The sequence below is a fragment of the Coloeus monedula genome (assembly GCF_965178545.1).
Source record: "Coloeus monedula genome assembly, chromosome: 24".
NCBI lineage: Eukaryota > Metazoa > Chordata > Aves > Passeriformes > Corvidae > Coloeus > Coloeus monedula.
This window is the reverse complement of record NC_138804.1, coordinates 2852883-2869808: the sequence shown is the minus strand read 5'-3', so window position 1 is coordinate 2869808 and position 16926 is coordinate 2852883. Positions and strand designations below refer to the sequence as shown.

Below are 16926 nucleotides of genomic sequence, written 5' to 3'. Positions count from 1 at the left end.
TTGGGGCATCCCTCTTCTCCCCAGCTGCCGGGTGCAGAAACTTGACCCTCTGCTGCTTTCATCCAGGCGTGGGTGGGAAAAGGGGCCTGGGAAACGGTATTAGATGTGGCTGGGGGCACGCGGGGGGGTCAGCCAGGCCAGTAGCAGCCACCCCTACATGTGCCCAGCCCCGTCAGCCGGCGCAGGGGATCTTAGGGTGGCTCCAGCAGGGAATCCCCCATTACATACACACACAGGTGCTCTCCCCACTCCAGCTGCTGTCCCACAGGCACTAAGACACAGGGGGGCTTGGGATGGTGGGTGGGCGTCAGGCAGCCCCTGCCTCCCCCAGCACTTAAAACCGTCCCCAGCCTGGCTGGATCAGAGTGAGGAGCAGCCGGAGGGGACACAGCCGCTCCTGCCCGACCCGGCAAGGTAAGTAACAATCACGGTGTGGGTGAGATGGAGCATTCACTGTGCTAACGATGGGGAAGGAGGAGGAAAAGGGGACCACTGAGGGATCCAGAGGCTCCTTTGGGGTCCAAATGAGGTTCCCCAGGCTCAGCAGCTTGTGCTCTCCTTGCCTCAACCCGGGGCTGGCTGCTGTGTGTGCCAAATCCAGCCCTGCTGTGCTGGAAAACACCGGCTGGTGACTCAGTGCCTTCGTTGGCGAGGTGTGGGCAGGCAGTGATGGGAGGTGAAATAACTGCAGCCCTGGATACAGCCACTGCAGCACAACGTGGTTTTCCATGGCCAGGACCAGAGGCAAACCTGCCTGTGCAGGACTGGGGGGCAGGGGGGGATGCTGGCCCCGTGCTTATACCCCCTGTCCATACCTGGGTCTCTCCATTCTGGAGCTCGCTGAGCCAGTGGGTGACTTCCCCATGCCTGGCTCCGTGGGGAGTTTGGGGTGCTGGGGGAGGGCTGGGGTGGGTGGCCCCACAGGCACGCGCTGTGTGGGAGGTGTTAAGCCCCGCAGCTGCTGACTGGAGCCAGTGCGGCACCTCCGGGTGCCTCCAGCCGCAGTTCTGTCCCTTGGCTGTGCTGCAGCTGTGCCTGCCGCTCCCTGGGAACTCTAGCTGGGCTGTTGACAGTGGCCTCTGGGCTCCCTTTTGGCGTGGGGGGACATAGCTGGGGTCTCCTCATCTCCTGTGGAAGCTGAGCCATTCCAGCAGATGATGGCATCCCCGCGGGGCTCTACCTCCAGTGCCCAGCAGCTACTGCAGGTGCCAGCCAGAGAGGTTGTCCTGTCCGGGTGAACGTCCCTCCCCTGTCCCCGAGGGTTGTGCCACTGAGTGTTCCCCATCTTTGCAGGAGCCCGGGATGAACGGCTCGGTGCCGGGACTGCTGCCGGTGGAACACCCTGGCGAGTGTGTGCCCAGCAACCCGGTGCAGTTCATGCTGGTGCCTGTTGTCTACTGCCTGGTGCTGTGTGTGGGGCTGCCAGGCAACCTGGTGGCATTGCTGGTCTTCCTGCAGAGTGTCAAGGTGAGGAAGGCCATCCGCATCTACCTCATCAACCTCACGCTGGCCGACATCCTCTTCAACCTCACCCTGCCCCTCTGGATCCATTACTACCTGGCCGGGGGGGACTGGCTACTCTCGGAGGCTGCCTGTCGCCTGGCCGGGGCCGCCTACTACCTGGCAACCTACAGTGCCATCACCTTCATGGCGCTCATCAGCTTAAACCGGTTCTGCGCGGTGCGGGCGGCACGGCGGGCACTGCCTCTGACGGGGCCCCGAGGCGCCACGCTGGCCTGTGCCCTGGCCTGGCTGCTGGGACTGGGCTGTGCCGTGCCCACCCTGGCCACCCACCAGACCTTCCCCACCCGTGCTGGGACCACTGCCTGCTTTGAGCAGCACGGGCGGCAGCGGGGCTATGCCTACGCCATGGTGGGCTTCTTCTCCGCCACCTTCCTGGTGGTGCTGGGCACCTACGCCTCCATCGCCCGGGCACTGTCGGTGCCCGCCGCAGCCTCACCAGGCTCCCACAGGCAGCAGGCCCGTGCCATGGTGCTGGGGATGCTGCTGATCTTTGTGGTCTGTGTGGCCCCCTACCACCTGACGCTGGCCCCCTGGGTGGGCAGCCGGCCCCCCGCACCGCTCTGCGGGCCCCCCGACACCCTGGACGTGCTGCACACACTGAGTGTGGCCCTGCTCAGCCTCAACAGCTGCCTGGACCCCCTCATCTACTGCTTCTCCATCCGGCGCTTCCGCGCTGACCTGGGACGGACCCTGCGCAACATCGGCCGGTGCTTCCCGCTGCCCCCGCCGGCCCCCCCCGGGGCAGCGCCTGGCGCCCGAGCTTCCTCCTTCACCTCCTCGTAGCAGGGTGGGCACCAGGGTCCTGGCCCCGGCTGCTCCGGTGCCACAGTCCCGGTGGGATGTGGTACCTGTTGCCGGGTGAGGGATCGGGAGCAGCGTGGGGGGAGCTCTGGCTTCGTGCACCCCCCTCCTCCCGCCCTGCTCTGCTCTCTGTGCATTCCCACGCGCCCACAGTTCCTGCTCAAGCACAGATCCTGCCCCCCGCATTGCAGGCACTGGGAGGGCGTCACTGGCACTGGGACAGCGTCATTGGCACTGGGAGAGCGGCACTGGCACTGGGAGAGGGACTCGCCCAGCAGTGGGAGCTGAGCCATAGTGGGGTGTGGGAAGACAGGATGGAGAGGGATGCTCGGCAGTTGCTGTCGTCTCCCGGGGGTCTCCATCCTGCATGCATGACCAAAGACGCCCACGGCATGAGTTGGGCTGCCCAGGGGGCTGTTCGAGGCCCCGTGGCCACTCCTGTCCTGCAGTGTCCCCAAGCCTCATGCCTGCACCCCTCCTGCTCTCGGCCAGGATTAAAAATGAATGAGCCAAAGGCTTCCCCGGTCTCTTCTCTGGTGGGTGCCTGTGCCCCTCACCAAGCACTACCTGCGCCCCGGGGACGGCTGGATATGGGGCATCCCCGGTCCCCGCAGCCCCGGCCCCCCAGCCCAGCCCCGCTCCTGACGCAGGACCCTGCCCCAGGGCGGCTCTTGCACCGGGGGCTGCTGAGCCCGCACCCCCTGCCCCGTCCCCTGCCCTGCCCATGACTGGGCGGCCGTGGTGAGCGCAGCCCCCACCCCGCACCTGCCGCCCCCTCCCCGTGAGCCCCGGCGCGGCAGGGGCGGCGGAGCGGGCGCGGGTCCGCGGGCGGCTGTGTGGGCGGAAGATGGTGTTTTCCCAGCCCTGGCTCATTCCTGCTGCCAGCACAGCCCCGCTCTCCGTGCTGCACCGGCGGCAGAGTGGGTGCTGTGCAGCTGCGCGGGTTCTGGGGATGCTGGGGGGCAAGGGTGCATCAGCTGCCCCCCAGCTGGGGGTCTTGCTCCCCCAGCACAGGGCGCGCTCCAACCCACGTGCGTGGGAGGAAATGTGAGGCACCGGGCAGGAGGAGATGCGCTGCCTGGGGGACTGCTGGCATGGGATGGGCAGGGTGGCAGTGGGCACCAGGACGGGTGGGTGATGCTGTGCCTGTGGGTGGTGGATTTTTAAGGGCTACCTGGTTGCCAGCAGAGAGGTGAAGATGCGGGGCAAGGCCTGACCCTGGGGAATGGGGTCTCCATGTGCCACGGAAAGTGTGCACCACTGTGACCCAGGGACACCATGGCTCAGTAAAGCCAGGGTGGGTTCATGGCATGCCCGTGCTGCCCATGCTGCCTGGACACTTTGCTCTGGCCCCATGGATGGGGCCGGATGATGTCTCCATGTGCCGCAGTGCTGCTGCTCAACAGAGCTGGGGCATGTCCCAAGGTGCCTCTGCTCTGCACCCAGCCCCAGGCCAGCTGCCTTCGACCACCCAGTTCTTCCCCTTTTGAAGTTCATATTAAATTTTAATCCTTTTATATAACTGCTGAAGGAGGGGGCAGAGCTCTGCTCCCCGTATGCAGCAGGAGCAGCCGTGTCAGCAATGCAGGACGCTGCAGGGCCTGGTGGGTCTGGGACTGGAGATCTCTTCCTGGGGGCACCAGGACTTTCGGGGGACTCTCTGCACACCAGGACTGGGGCAGCCCCAGCTCTGGCCCTGGCTCTGCCAGGGTGTCCTGTTCAGTGGGAAAGCCTGGCGCTTTCCTGGCTAAAGACCACAGCACTGGGACATAGACATGACTGCTTAAAAACACACACAGGGCACTTGCTTGGGCCATGTATGTCCCCCCATGCACTGGGCAGGGCCTCACATGCAGCGTGATGGGGTGTTCTGGGCTCAGCTTGGCACCAGGATGGGGCATGTGCCACCACTCTGCTCCTGCCACCGTGCAGGGTGTTACCCAGGTTATTGTTCCTGCCCTTCCAGCTCGCGCACGCTGTAATTATTATTATTACAATTATTATCAAATTACAAGGTGTGGTGCGAGTGGCTCAGCGGGCAGGCGGCAGCGGGCAGCCCGGGTCTGCTGGGGAAAGGCTGAGCCGCTGGGGCCGGAGCCTGCCCGCGCTGTCCCAGCACCCTGGGGCTGTCCTGGCATCCCAGGGACTATCCCGACACCCCAGGGCTATCCTGGCACTCCAGGGCTGTCCTGGCACCCCAGGGCTGTCTCAGCACCCCAGGACTGCACTCTGTCCTCTCCCTGCCAGGCAGCGTGCCTGTGGACAGGGGTGGGTGACGGTCCCGGAGTGCCCTCGGCTCCCCGGGGGGACCAAAAGGGGTGCCCACGGGTGGGTACCCCTTGTCTCGATGCCAGTCCGCTCTGCAGCGTGCCTCAAGGGATGCCCACGGCTGGGTACCACCTATGCCGGTGCCAGCCCGGCTCCGCGGGGCAGAGCCCACGCCTTGCGCCCCGCCGGCAGCATCTCCTCGGCCCCACGTGCGGCTGCCCCCGCTCCCCCCCCGGGGGTCCCGGGGCGCCGGGAGGCGGCGGCAGAGCCGCACCGGAGCCATTTTGCGCCGCCGCCGCCCGCTCTGGCTCCCGGGGAAAATCCACCGCCGTGTCTTGGCGGCGCCGCGGCGGCCCCGCTCCGCTCCCGCCGCTCCGCGCCCGCCCGCGCTGCACTGCGGGGCCGCCGCCACTCGCATGCTGCCGCCCGCCGCGCTCCCACGCGCGGGGCGCCGGCCCGGGCCGAGCCGGGACCAGCCGAGCCCAACAGAGCCGGGCCGGGAGCAGCCGGGCCGGGGGCGGCCGCGCCGGGCCGTCGGGGAACCGCCCGGGAGCCGCCGGAGGATGTAGGAGGCGGGTGCGGGGTAAGAGCGGCGGGGGCGGCCCCGGGGCTACCGCGGTGCCCAGCGCAGAGTGGGGGGCCGGTCCCCGGGGATCGCGGTGCCCAGCATGGGGGTGGGGGGAAGCGGTGCTCGGTGCGGGAGGGCGGCTCTCCCCAACGGGGCGCCGGAGCCGTGCGGAACCGGCCCCGCGGGAACGGGACGTGTCACCTGCGGACCCATCCAGCCCCGCCGAGCGGGTGTCCGGGGGTGAACCAGGGGGGGATGGTGGAGGAGGGAGCCGGGGGGTGGCCGGGGGCGTCTCACCGTGATGCTCAGCTCCGCCAGGATTCCCTGGCGGGTGCGGGAGAAGAGGTGCCGGCGGGCATCCCCATCTCCTGCTGCCCGAGGCTTTGGAGAGGGAGGCACAATCTGCAGCCCCTCCAGCCTCTCCCGGATGGCGACGCCAGCCATCCTGCGTTCTCCAGCTGCAGAGGGCTCGGGGCAGGCCCAGGACCCCTCCCCAGCCCAGTGGGCTCTCCCTCCCCATCCTGCCGGGGGTGCGCCGCTGGGTGTGAGCACCATGCCCGGCCGAGTGCCGGGAGCTGGCGCGGGGCACCAGCTGAGCTGTGCCCATCACCGTTCATCCAGGCGCCATGGTCCAACCCAGACTGGTAGGCAAGCAGAGCTTTGGGGCCCCGGGTCTGGGTGTCCCTCCTGCCGCCGCCTTCCTTCCCCCAGACTGTTGGGTTTTGTTGGAGGAGCCGGTCTGGTCCCTCCATCCTGTGCCAAACCTGCAGAGCAAGTTGGCAGCTGGGACCGCTGCTCTCTCTCCATCCTGTGACATCCAGCCCCGCATGTCACCTCCCTCGCGGGGTCCAGGGCTGCGCTGCCCATGGCCGATCCCTGCCTGATCCCCTGGCCAGGAAGGGGGGACAGAGCCCGGGTGGTGGGTGTTGGCTGTCCCCGTGGGAATCCAGGCTGCGAGCAGCCAGCCTTCCTTGGTGTAAATTGGAGCAGGATCCGGTCAGCAGCGCAGATTCTCCTTTAGGAAATGGATGTAATTTTTGGTCTTTCTCAGTTTCTCACCCCCGTGCTCCCACTGTCCCTCCAAATGCATCCATGGCTCCCGGTCCTTGAGGACTCTATCTGTGCAGGGATGGAGCAGGGGGAAGGCCACTGGGAGATGGGCATGGCTGGAAGGAGCATGTCAGCCCTTTCAAGCATTATTACAGCCCCGGCAGGGCTGGGAATGCAGAAATAGCCATCAAAGTGACCGTGGAGCATCCGAGCCTGGAGGGGCCCCTTTTGGCTGTGGGGGTGGCAGGAGCACTGACGTGGGAAGGTGTTGGTGTGAGCCAAGTTTGGGGCTGCCCTGGGTGTTGTTACCCCACTGAGCCTGGGCACCAGGACCAGCTCCAGGCATCCCTGCTCCAGAGAACAGGGTGACAAAACCGTGGTGTCCCCCCTCCAAGCCTGGGTGAGATGGTGCTGAGCTTGGTGCCCAAATCTCCCTCCCAAGTGCCCAGGCTTGTGCCATGTGGGCTTGGAGGAGCAGCCCCCAGCCCTCTCAGCCCTCCTGCTGGACCTGGCTCCCAGCAGCTTGGGCAAGGCATGGGAGGAGTGGAGGGTGTTGGGAAGCCCAGTCTGGGGCTCCTTGGGGGCCCTTCCTTCAGCCTCCCCACCAGTAGCTCAGAGGCAGAGCCAGGCCAGGACCTGTGGGATGCAGAGCCTGTGTGGGTGGCTGTGCTGCTGTGCTGCTGTGTGTCTCCCCAGCTCTGCCCACCCTCAAGGGCAGGATCAGGCCCCGTGCTGGGGTCTCATGGGTCAGGTGGTGCTGCTGCGGTGGGGGCTGGGGCTCCAGATCCAGGTTTTGCAGACGCTCGCATCTCTCCAACAAGCTGAGCCGAAACCCTGGATCCCACCCAGCCAGAAATTTGGATCTGGAGCCAAAGGTGACTCTTGGCCCTTATTGCCAACATGGGCGAAGCTAAAATCTGGATCTGAGCAGAAACAGGAGGAGCCTGGATCCAGCGCAGGGGCTGAATGTGTGGCTTGTGCTCCTTCTGGACATCAAATTGGATTTCCTGAAATAGCCTGTTGAAGACCAGAGCCCAGCAGGGACCGAATGACAGGTCACCAGGGGTGTGGAAGCCCCATCACGATCCTGGCTGCCTGCTTCAAGACGTTGGCAGCCAGCAATAATAGTAATATACGGTGCCATTGCCGGGAGAGCGCAGCGCTGGAGAGCTAAGAATAGCAGGCGAGACGTGCCAGCAGCGGGGGACTCACGGGGCGGGCAGGGGGCTGGGGGCTGCGGCTGGACGTGTCCCGGGGGACACCCTGGTGATGGGGTGGATGGAGGTGGCAGCTCCTCGCAGCAGGGAGGACATCCCTGTGGTGCAGGTGGCACAGGGCATGGCAGGTGCTGGGGAGGGTGAGGGGAGGGGGATGTGGAGAGCGGTGCCTGGTGCTGCAGACTCTGTGTAGTGCCCCTTCAGCCTGGCCTCTGGGCTTTGCCATCCCCAAGAACCAGGTGTAAAGCCTGCTCTGACAAAGTGGCCTCCAGATCATGGCCATCTCAATGGCCCTGTGATGCCTGGTCCTTCTACGAGCAGCAGCATGGGGGGGGGGGGGCACCCGGACAGCCATGGACAGGGCAGGCAGCTCAGCACTCCACACTCACCTCTGCCAAACCAGGCAGGATTGAGCCCCTTCTGCTCGCTCTGCCCTGCCCAGCAGCTCATTCCCAGGGCTGTACCGTGTCACTGGCAGGGGGACAGAGAGGGCCTGGCCACCACGGGCCCACAAGCTGAGCTGCAGGGAGGCTGGGCTGCTCTCTGTCAGCTGCTGCGGCACGTGGCAGCAGAGCAAGTGCCCATCGGATTAAGGAGAATTAATTTGTACTTTCCCCCTTTCTGTGGGGCCAGGGGTGCTGCGGCACCCAGTGTCCCCCTCCCACAAGCAGCTGTGCTCCTGCAGTGCCCATGTCAGCGCCTCTGCAACCTGCCCTCAATCCTAATTAGATTTTCCACGTCGCCCCCCCAGCTCACTCCTCCCCAAATGCTGGAGCGGGAAGAAGCCATGACATGGTTTCTAATCAGCTTCTGAATTCAGATTCCTCTTGGCTGCTGTTGGAAGCTCCCCACAGCCTTCGTTTGGTGCTGCACAAGCAGGGTCTGCTCTGTGGCTCCCCTTGAAGTCAGTACCCCTGGGAGCGAGTGGCTCGGCACCTCGTGTGGAGGCAGCCAGGAGACCCTGTGGAAACACAGCGATGCTCGGTGCCAGTGACTTGAAGAGCACCCCCAGCACCCACCAGCCTGCCGTGCCAGAGCAGGCAGCCTGCCTGCTGCCACCTGGCTCAGGCGGGCACTGTGGCTTTGGCTACTCCTGCCAAGCACTGGGCACCACTCCTGCTGGGGTTCATTCTGCGTCGCTCCCGGGCGTCCGTGCAGCTGGTGCGGGAGCTGGGCACGGTGCCTCGCGGCCAGTCCCGGTGCGGCTCCACTGCGGCCGGTGCATTGCTGGGTTTGGCTCTATCTCCGGCACCTAGACCTTGTCGGCAGCGAGTTGTGGCTCTGGGCAAAGCCAGGGGATGCAAACAGTTCCCAGCGCTGCCAACCCCCAATTAATAGCCTGTGAATCATGATGCCGTTGGAAGAGCAGATGTTTGCGGCGTGGTTGCCAGCGCTCAATGTTTCACCAGGAGTCTGGTTGGCCTTAAATTGGCAGCTCTGGGCAGCGGGTGGTGATGGGGCCTTGCTGCCTGCCTGGCCCTCTCCTGCAGGAGGATGTTGGGGATGGGAATTAGCTGAAGTTTTTGGTGGGCAGAGGGAAGGGGGAGAACAGCCTGTCTGTGGGCATGTGGGGGTGCTGCACTGGAGTGAGAGGACTACAAAAGCTGAAGGCATCAAGTCCCAGTGTGACAGAACCTGCTGATGTTCCGTTCCTGGGGAACCTCTCATCTTCCCAAAGGGAGGCAGGCACTGTGGTGGCACAGGGGATGCTGGGGCACTTGTTTGGGAATGGTGAAGTGGCTGCTCCTGGGGAAACACTGTATGTCTTGGAGGTGGCTGTCCCTGCTGTGGTTGGTGTCCCCAGATGTGGGGTTGGGGTGAGACCCCATGATGGTTGATGCACCCCAGGTCAGTGCCATTGGTGCACCTGAGCTGAGGGATGACCTCATGTTTCATGTTTTGTGTCACGACACCCATCTGCCTCAGGCTCCCCTGGGCCCTCTCTGGGTGGGGGGACATTGTGGACAGCCCCACAGTAGGGGAACCACAGTGGGTGCCAGCCAGCAGGTGTGAGTGTGGGGAGCTGGTGGGGGCGAGGGCTGCGCTCAGGTGCCTGTGGGGTGCAGAGGAGTGAGTGGGTGGCAGGCGTGTGGGACGCTGCGAGTGGGAGCAGCCAGGTGCACGTGGCCCCGTAGTCGTCCAGGCGCACGGGGATGTAGTGGTGCTGAGATGCCGAGTGTCCATCTGGGTGTGCGGGGCCGGGTGTCCGTCCACCCATCAGCGTGCGGGGCTGCGTGTCCATCTGGGTGTGCGGGGCCGAGTGTCCGTCCATCCATCAGCGTGCGGGGCTGCGTGTCCGTCTGGGCGTGCGGGGCGGTGCGTGGGCGTGCGGCGCTGCCGGCGTGGGCAGCCCCTTCCCGGGGGCTGTGTTGGTGCGCGGGGGTGGCCGAGCGCGCCGGGGAGCGCGCGTGGGTGTGTCCCAAGCGCGCGGGGGCGACGGCTCCGCCACCGCCTCTCGCCGGCTGGAAGGTGCCGGTGCCGGTGTCAGCACTCGGAGCGTGGCCGCCGCCGCTGCGCTGCCGTGGGTGGCCGTGACCCCGGCGACGCCTCCGGCCTCGCTGCGCGGCCTGGCCGCGGCATGGGCAGCCCGCAGGGAATTTGCAGGATCAGAGGGAATCCAGCCGCTGTGCCGCGGCCATCCTCCGGCTCGTGCCGAGCCCAGGCCGGCAACTTCATGGCTTAGCAGCGGCGGCGGGTGAGTGGGGTGGTGGGTGGGAGGGGAGAGGGCCTGGCTCCTTGCAGGGGGCTCCATGCCTTGCAGAGCCCCAGTCCTGGGAGAGCCCTGCTTTGTGCCCAGCTGTGCCAGTTCAGCGAGCCCCCCCGGCCCGGGCAGAGCGGGAGCCCCCAGGCAGCCCACAGCCCTAACCCTTTCATGGCCGAGACCTACTCCCTGGCAGCCACGTTCTCGCCTCAGTATGCAGCCTGTGGCTCCCGGCCAGCCCTCGCTCAGACGAGCCTCGGCACAGCCGGGAAACTCGGCCGACCGGGATGGGGGGATCCCAGCCCCCAGGTCTCTGCTCCCGTTCCCTGCGGAGCGGGGCTGGGGGCTGTGTGTGCTGGGCCGGGAGCTGTGCACATTGAGGGGGGTGCACTGGGGCTGGGGGCTGTGTGCATTGGGGAGTGTCTGCTTGGGCTGGGGGCTGTGTGTGTTGCAGGGGGGTGTGTGCTGGGCCTGGGGGGGTGGGAGCAATGTGCGTTGGGGGAGAGGGTGTGCTGAGTGGAGGCTGTTCATTGCGGGTGTAGGGAGCAGGGCAGGGCTGCACCTCTGTGTTCACGAGGGACAGGGTCCCCTCTGTGTGTGTGTGTGTTGGTCCATGGATGGAGCCGGGGAGCCCCAGCTCTGCCTGCCAGACGGCCCCGCTGCCAGGGAGCGGCACAGCCGGTGCTGACATCTGTGCTTCGAGCCCTGGCTGTCTTCAGTTAGCTCCTTGGCACAGTCACAGTGGCAGTTGGGTCCCTCCGTACCTCTCCGTGGTTTCCCCCAGCACCTTGCCTCTCCGTGACACAAACCTGCATCTCTGGAGTGTTTTCTTGGAGGGGAAACTGAGGCAGGAGTGAGGGAAGCAGCAGAGCCCTCTCCTGATCCCTGTCATCCTGAGGCTTGATCCCACGCCTCACCCTGCCTTGTTTTTTCCTGCCAAGTGATGCCAAGAGCAGGGGGGAAGCGAGGGCGTCCTGGGACACAGCTCCAGGGCCCTGGAGCCGCCCGGCTGCTCCTGCTGCTGTCTGGCACATCCCTGGCCTGGGGCTGCGAGAGGGGCTGGTGGCGGGGCCGCAGCACGGCCGCCTGTGGCACATGTTGTTGGGCCGTGTGGTGACACTGGTGGCAGTGGTGGCCACGGCGGCAGTGGTGGGCAGTGGTGGCCATGGTCACAGTGGTGTCTGTAGAGGCTGTGGCAGTGGTGGTCGTGGTGGGAGTTTATCGTGGTGGGAGTTTGTAGTGGTGGCCATGGTGGCGGTGGTGCCATGGCAATGGCAGTGGTGGCTATAGCGGCAGTGGTGGCCATAGTGAGAGTGGTGGCCTTGGTGGTGGCGATGGTGGCCGCGCTGGCCATGGTAGCGCTGGCCATGGTGGGGCTGGCCATGGTGGGGCTGGCCATGGTGGCGCTGGCCGTGGTGGGGCTGGCCATGGTGGGGCTGGCCACGGTGGCGCTGGCCACGGTGGCGCTGGCCATGGTGGCGCTGGCCATGGTGGCGCTGGCCATGGTGGGGCTGGCGATGGTGGCGCTGGCCACGGTGGCGCTGGCCGTGGTGGGGCTGGCCATGGTGGGGCTGGCCGTGGTGGGGCTGGCCGTGGTGGGGCTGGCCATGGTGGCGCTGGCCACGGTGGTGCTGGCCACGGTGGCGCCGGCGGGCGCTGTCCGCGGTGCTGATCCCCGAAGGTCCGAACTGCAGAGGCGGCGCCGCGGCGGGTCCCGACCCTCGCTCCCCCGGGGGTGCCCACGGGCGCGCTGGGGCTCGGGGTCCCCCCGCTTCCCTGGGGACGTCCCGCCCTGCCCCTGGCCTTTGAAGTGCGGTAGCTCCAGACAGGGCTGGTGGGACGGGAAACCATCGACAGCTGTGCCCGTCACCCCACGCCCTGACACCCTCAGGTGTGCCCGTCCCCCACACCCTGCCCGCTGGGCTGGGCACAGCCTTTCCTCCACCGGGCGCTGCTGATCGTCCTGCCGGGCAGGTCGGACAGGGACGGGTTGTTGTGAGTCGGGCTGGAGAGCGGGGCAGGGCAGCGCAGGGCACGTGGGGACATGGGCCACCAAGGCTCCATCACTCCCTGACGGGTTTGGGACAGCCAGGGAGGGGCTGCCGGCCCTGCTTGGTGCTCCCGGGTAGGCGCAGGTTGGCTGATGGGAAGTGCCTGGAGCAGCTGGTTGGTGACACTGTGCCCACCTCGGCCCCCCAGAACCGTGTCCCCAACCGCAGTGCCGGTGTCACTGCTCCCAGAACAAAATGTCAACCCATGCAAATGAGACTGCGGGAGCGGCTGATTGAAGGGCCCTGCCCCGCCCCGGAGTTGCAATCAAATATGCAAATGGCTCCCGAGGAGGCTAGTGAAGGCTATTAATAGCGGGGACAAGGCTGGGAGAAAGCGTGGTGTTCCTGAGGGAATGAGCCTGGGGATGAGCTGGTTCTGCTTGTCCCTCTGCCCAGCCTGTCCCTCTCTGCAATGCCCTGGGCAGGTGACAGGTAGTCCCTGCGGGGAGCCCATGGGCACCAGGTATTGCTTTGGGCTTTGCAGGGCAGGTGCTGCCCGTGTGCCCACTACCCAGTGCCCAGAGTGTGTCTTGATGCTGGACAGCTGGGAAAACCTGTGGGAAAATCATAGAAAACCCTGGACTGAGATTTCATCCCTGGGGAGTCAAACCAGGAGGGATGAGGTGCCCGGTGGGACCTGGGCACTGTTGGAGGGGGTTACTGTGGCTCGGCCTGGGCAGGGAGCTCAGCCTGAGGCAGCTGTCACCATGCCACAGTAGGGAGGGAGGAATGGGCCCCCTCCCACCCCCCACCCTTCACCCTGAGCTTCCATGACCCCTTCCCCCTCCTGGTTTCCCTCTGTTGCCATTGAGGCAGAGGACATCCCTCTCCTGCCTCTCTGGTGTGAGCACAAGGCACTGGGCTGTCCCCAGTGTCCACAGCCAGCGCAGGGGTCTTGGTGTGCTTGCAGTCCCTCCACCCCATCTCTTGGGTTTGGGGCTCCAGGAACCATCTGACCTTTTTTTAGAAAATTGCGGAAGTCAGGCTGGAGTCAACAGTAACTAATTATTTAAAATCTGAAACTGGAATAATTAGCCCAATTAACAGTCTCAGGTGACGTCTGATTCCATCTGATAACAGCCCAAGGAAGAGGGAAATTAATTAACCCATCAGCCTGACATTTGTAGGTCACCACTGGCTCCTCATGACGTGGGGGTGGGAGCAGGGCTGGTTTGGGGGGGTCCCATCTCTCTTGGTGCAAGGAGTCTGCACCCTTTGGGGTCTCAGTGCAGGGAGGGGGCTGTGGGTGAGCCCAGGTGCCACCTGGGGGAGATGGACTGAGGGTTGCTGGGTGTGGGGACGGGGTGCTGCTGTCTGAGGCCAGGGTGCAGGGCAGGGGCACGGGCTGGGTGTCCCCCAGAAACGCCACAGCCGGTCCGTGCATGAGGTGGCAGCTGTGGGCCTTTAAGGTTGCTGTGGAAACGGTGCTGCTCGTTACCGGGAGGAGCCTCCTGCTCTCCAGGCAGGGCCCCCCCCATCCCTGCAGGAGGGGACCCCCACCCCGGGCACCTGGGACTCCACAGACCCTCGTGTCTGCGGAGGGACGTGGCGAGGGCACGGCTGTACTCACGCAGGTGGGTGGCCTTGGGTGTGTAGCCCCCTCCAGCACGGACCCCCCACCCCAGCTTGCCCTTGGCATGGCCGGTGGTGCCAGGTAGGGCTGTGCATGCCTGGACACACCTGGACCCACATGGACACACCTGGACCCACATGGACACGCATGGCCACGGGTGCATCCTGACCTGCCCGTGCAGCCCAGCCGTGCCCCCAAGGCCCCTGGGGACCCTGTCCTCACACCTCGGCTGGCACAGGGACCTGGCTTGGCACCCGGGCTGTGCTGCCTCCCCCCGGCATGGCATGGGTCCTGTGGGGAACAGAGTGTGCCAAGGCAGAGCCCCCGGCTGCAGCCCGGTGCCGCGCACAGCTCTTAGAGTTTTAATGAGGTAAATTGTATAAAAAGCTCAGTTTGCCCTAAATGCCCATCCCTGCGTGAAACTGCTGCGGCGCAGCCCGGGCACACACCGGGAGCTGGGCAGGGGGCTACGGGGCTGGGCACATGCTCCCGGGCTGGGCACGTGGCAACAGCAGGAGGAGGAGGAGGACGAAGGCGGTTTAGCACATTTGCAATCATTTCCCTCCTCCCCCCCAAGTTTACAGCTTACCTCAGCGGCTTATCAGCCTCCAATCTCATTAAATCAGGCAAATTGTAGCATCTGATATTTTATGGAGATTAAGGTGTGCGCCCAGACTCTATAATTATCAGCAAAGATGTATTTACAATACCTTGTTGCTAGTAAACAAAAAATAACTTCAGATCAAAGCTCTCTTACAGGGGAATAAATCTGCCCATCGAGCCCCGCTGCGGCACACGGCAGGGAGACACCGGAGCTGCCCGGGGTGGGTGGGCATCACGGGGGGACATGCAGGGGGCGTTTCGGGGATGTCCCCGGTCCCACGTGGCCGCTGCAAGTCCCATGTGCTGGATCCATCCCCAGGGTCTCCCTTGCGCGCATCTCCCATGAGAGCCTGGTTGCACCCACCCCTCCGGCCACGGCTCCACCGGGGATTTCCCCCCCAGGGACCTCCCTGCTGAGGCAAGTCCAGGATTTATCGGCACATGTGCGTTGCCCCTGGATTCCTCACGGCGGTGGGAGCGCTGCGGATTACCGATGTGGTGACGCTGGTTTATTGCTGCCTGAAGTGGATTTATCCGTGCGGCAGGGCCCGGGCTCGCTGCCGGTGTAAATCACCGCGGCACGGCTGGCAGGAGCCTCAGCGCCGTGGCTGCATCCTGACAGGCCCTTGGCTTTCCAGCCTCCCCGGGGGTTTTGTGGCCGGGCTCCCCATGGGACCATGCGCTCCACACCACGGATCAGCTGCCCCTTCTCCATCTCACTCTTGTGCCCACTGAAACGAGAATAAAATGGTGATAATGCTGCAGACGTCCTCTGGAAAGGGCTCTGAGGCAGATGAAAAGCCCTACTTAAGAGTGAGGCCATTATTATTAATAACTCGGAGTGAGGCTGTAAATTCAGCCGACACAGCTATTATGGGAAATGAACCTGCTCCCGTGCCAGATCACAGGCTGCCAGGTGTGGGATGGGGATGGGCACGGGAGAGCAGGGCCGGATGGCCCCATGGCTGCTGGCTGGGTCATGCCCACAGCCCTGGGGCAGATGGCCAGAGGGGACAAAACCTCGTGGCTGTCACTGGCTCCATCTGGGCTCTCTGGGATGACTTCTTGGCTTTTCTGGGAAGGCTGGAGGTGTGCGGGAGGGATCCTGGAGCATAGGTCTGCTCCCAGCGGGAAAGGTGACCGAGCTTTGCAACAAGGCCGAGACCTGGCCCAAGCTCAGGTCAGGGGTGATGTGAGGAGCATGGCCAGAGCTGGATGCTGGGAGAGGTGCAGCTGGCATGAGGCTGGGCTGGACAGGAACCGCCGTGGCCGTCCTGGGCTGACTGTGCCCATCTGGGGAGTGCCCAGGGCAGTATCACACCTTGGCAAAGGTTGCATTAAAATAAAAATAACCTGGTACCATTCAGTGCCCGCTGCCTGCAGCCAGTCAGCAAAAGGCAAAGAACTGCCATGGCTCCCATTGCATCGGGATGATTTCACCTCTGGCATTGCCACCCCTGAGCGGGGCAGCCCTGGGGCTGGTGGGTGTCCAGGGAGCCAGAGCTGGGCGTGGGGCCGGGCAGGGGGTGCCGTGAGGGTGTGGAGTGCCATGAGGGTGCCACACGGGTGTCACAGGGGTGTGGAGCAGTGGCCATGGGCTCGTGGTGCTGCCTGCACCCGGCTCAGGAGCTTCTGCGGGGGAACGAGCTTTGATATAAATATCTTTTTGCTCAGCACACGACCTACTTTCCAGACAATGCCATTAGCCTCCCGACTCCCTCATTCATCTTCTGCCGTCCTCCCCCAGCCTGCCCCGCACTGGCACCCGCACCAGCATGGCACACGGGCCATGGAGTGGTGAGCCAGGATGGGCACCTGGCTCGGTGGCACCATGGGGACCCCGTGCTGGGCTTGGGGCCAGCCAGCAGCCCTGTTCCTGCAGCTGGCAGGGGGCTGTTCCTGCCTGTCCTCTGTCCATGTTCTGGCTTTGTAGAGGGTGGCTGGGTCCCCTTGGGGGTTTCTCCACCCCATCCCACAGGATACTCGGATCTGCCTCCTTCCCTGCTGCCTCCAGCTCCGTTCCCTGCAAAGTCCTGGCTGGCAAATGGCCTCATGTGGGAGATAAGTCCGTGTGCCTTCTTTTCACATTGCTACAGCCTCATCCAGGGACATCCTCGCCCAGGCACAGCTTTGTTGTTGGGTACATCCTGGTCAGGGCAGAGGGGAGCACAGTGAAGCAGCCACGCTTTGGCTCAGGGGCAGCGTGTGGGGTCAGGACCCCTCCTGGGCACCCCCAGAGCATCCCTGGTGCCGGGCCCACACACGTGGTTCATCCGAGGACGATCCTGAAGGAGCTCCCATGTGCTGTCAGAGGCTGTACCAGGCAGCTGGCAGCCAGTGAGCGGCTGGTGGGATTAGGGGTAGGTTGGGCAGAGGGTGTCCGGTCCCACTGGCATGACACTGCCCAACCCTTCTGGCTTGTGGGGACAGCCCTGACACCAGTTTTCCCCCAAGAGCTGGAAACCCCTCTCCAGGCCCACCACCTGCACACCTCCGTGCACCCCCGTGATGAGCCCCCGCTCCTCCCCTGCAGCTAAAATTAAATATTCAATTTGTATTGCTGGTAAATC

The 16926-nt window shown here is 64.9% G+C and overlaps 1 protein-coding gene across 1 annotated transcript; it reads left to right on the top strand.

The window, feature by feature from the left end:
• Positions 1-1302: 1302 nt before the first annotated feature.
• LOC309581870 (platelet-activating factor receptor-like) lies at positions 1303-2307 on the top strand (the record flags this gene model as incomplete). The annotated part of the gene is made up of 1 exon (XM_082296718.1): positions 1303-2307. One exon carries the CDS (start codon positions 1303-1305, stop codon positions 2305-2307), a length of 1005 nt encoding a protein of 334 aa, XP_082152844.1.
• Positions 2308-16926: the final 14619 nt, after the last annotated feature.